The sequence below is a fragment of the Eurypyga helias genome, unplaced genomic scaffold (assembly GCF_000690775.1).
Source record: "Eurypyga helias isolate BGI_N326 unplaced genomic scaffold, ASM69077v1 scaffold28513, whole genome shotgun sequence".
Taxonomy (NCBI): domain Eukaryota; kingdom Metazoa; phylum Chordata; class Aves; order Eurypygiformes; family Eurypygidae; genus Eurypyga; species Eurypyga helias.
The window spans coordinates 5414-7844 of record NW_010240995.1 but is presented as its reverse complement, the minus strand read 5'-3'; the positions used below and the strand labels follow the sequence as shown (position 1 = coordinate 7844).

The following is a 2431-nucleotide window of genomic DNA, read 5'->3' as shown; positions in this document are numbered from 1 at the left end:
AGGAGAGTGGGAAAGGAAGTCTGGGAAGAGGAAGAGCATTGCAAGCAAAAGCCTGGCTGCTGGGCAGGAGAGTCAGCGTAATCCTGCTGCCCGGCGCCGTGCTGAGCCCCAGGGCGGCTGAGGAGCCAATCCTGCTCCTGTCCCTTGCAGGGCTGGGGGGAAGCTCCTGCGGATGCAGAGAGCGGTGGGCATTGCCCCCAGGGGTGCACCCGCAGGGGAGCGAGACAGGGAGGAGGGGAGAGCGGGAGGAGAAAGGAGGATCTTTTTCACCTGTAGCCGGAGGAAGTCCTGGGGTTTGAAGTCATTTGGGGAGCACCCGCACCAGTCGACTATGTGTTTATATTGGCACTTACAGCCCAGCTTCCGGTTCCAGTTGGTCACTCGGAGGTTGTTATCGACCAGTGTCTCGCAGGCGTGACTGTTCTCCAGGACTGTGTGGAAGAAGGACTGTGCACGGCAGAGAAGGAACAGGAGACCCAGTGGGGATGGAGAATAGATGGTTAAAGGAGACCCCTCCACACTCACAGAGGAATAGGACAGGCCCTGAGAGCTCCTGAACCGATCCCTGTTCCCAGCATGGGGCAACGCTGAGAGACGAGGTTGTGTGCCCGTATCACCCCCCATCTGGCCCAGAGGGGCACCTGGACCTAAAGCACGGCTGGATAAAACCCTGAACCCTGGCCTGTCTGCTCCTCTCCCCCCCTCTTTCGTACCCAGGTCTGGGCAAAAGGGAGGCACAAAGCGGCCTGCATGAAGCGGCGCCCTTTGTAGCTACCCAGGGCGGGGATGAAGCAGGACAATGGGATGAAAATCCAGGCCGTGCCCCACAGCTAGCACCCACCTCGGCTGGCAGGAGCGTGTAGGTGTAGAACTGGCGCAGCTGGGTCACCAGCTGGTCGTCGGTGTAGACCACGTACTCCACGAAGCTGCGCGTCAGTGAGAACCAGTCGGAGCCCCCGTCCACCACGATGCCCTCGGGAATGTGGCGCTCGCCCAGCCGCCACATGTGAGAGTCACACTCGTGGAATAGGCGGTCCAGGCCCTGCTTCTTGATAAACCTGGGCACAGGGATGAGGGGTTAGGGGTGTCACCCACTTTGCTGGGTGCAGCTATGTCCAGAACATCCCCTCCCAACTGTTTCAGTTGTTTCCTGAAATCCCTTTTTTCTGTTCCTCTAGCTGGGATTACCTGGCATTGTCTCGGCCATGAGACTTCAGGAAGTTCTTATCTCTGTATTTGGACAGGAACATCACCAGCTCCTCATTGGTCCTGAGGTGCAAATTAGAAAGCGTTAACTTGGGGTAAAGCAACCCAGGAAGCATTCTCCCTGCAAGAGCCACCAGACAAAAAGACCCTAAGGCTGCTTGGTAGGTGCTGACTCAAACCCTGGTCCCATCGCTGGGGAGATATCTGACGCCTCACATGTGCGTTCCCTTGCAACACCCAGACCGCAGGAAAAAACAGCCTCCGAGGTACTGGCTGGGCTCCTCTGCCAAGATAGGACCAGCCTGGCCCTGGAGCATCACCACCAGAACGTGGGTGCAATCTCCAAACCCCATCTTCCCTCAGCTCCTTGCTCCTCCCTGCCCCTCCCAAGGCTGCTGCAGCATCACACAAGCTGAACGCCTCCGTCACCCTGCCCTGCCCCAGAGAGGTCCTCACCTCGTGGGGTAGTCGGTGGCGCTCAGGTTGATGAAAAAGTCCCAGGGCCACTCGGCCAGCTCCAGCAGGTCCTTCATGCTACGCAGGTACATCTTCAGCAGGCTGGCACCTCCCCAGATGGTCACCATGCGCCAGGGTGTCACGCGGATGTTGGGGTAGTGCTGGGCCAGCTCCACCGCCTCACGATGGAGGTAGTTGGAGCGCTGCCAGGGAACAAAATTATGGTCAGCAGGGAGCTTGTCTTTCCGGGGCCTCCTTGCCACCAGCCCAGAGTCAGCCCTTACGGCAGCCTCCGCAGGGAGGACAGCAGCAAGACAAGACTGCTCTGGGCAAGAGGGACAGATCCTGCTTCCCTGGGGCTGCACAAAGAGGGGTGGGAGGGTCACAGCTCTACCGGCAGCGAGGACAAACCCTACCCAGCCACCTCCTCCAGCACAGCGGGTGCTGTGCCTCTGCTCGCCACCCACCTGCACCCTGTCCCAGTGACTGATCTGGGCACTGTTAGCATCTCCCCTCCCCTTGTCCTTCCCGCATACCTTGTCGACATGGATGTAGAAGAAGTGCTGCTGGTGGTACACAGCCTTGATGAGCCGCTTCAGCTGGCGAATGGCCCTGCCGTGCACCACCAGCATGTAGGCGATGCGCACGGGCTTGCTGGGGGGTGCCTGCTGCAGCTGGCTCTCGTCCCACTGGATGACGGGGCTGACCTTGCCTGCACGGGGAGGGAGAGGGCTGTCAGCCGCCGCCAGCCTTGGCACCCATCACCCAG

The 2431-nt window shown here is 60.0% G+C and overlaps 1 protein-coding gene across 1 annotated transcript in view; it reads right to left on the bottom strand.

The window, feature by feature from the left end:
- Positions 1–2431, bottom strand: part of XYLT2 (xylosyltransferase II) — a gene marked incomplete at both ends in the record, with an annotated part of 5602 nt that overhangs the window by 2306 nt on the left and 865 nt on the right. Inside the window, 5 exons of the mRNA XM_010148625.1 lie at positions 271–447; positions 842–1058; positions 1189–1269; positions 1663–1865; positions 2199–2397. Coding sequence (XP_010146927.1) covers positions 271–447; positions 842–1058; positions 1189–1269; positions 1663–1865; positions 2199–2397 — 877 coding nt within the window. The remainder of the gene's footprint in view (positions 1–270; positions 448–841; positions 1059–1188; positions 1270–1662; positions 1866–2198; positions 2398–2431) is intronic.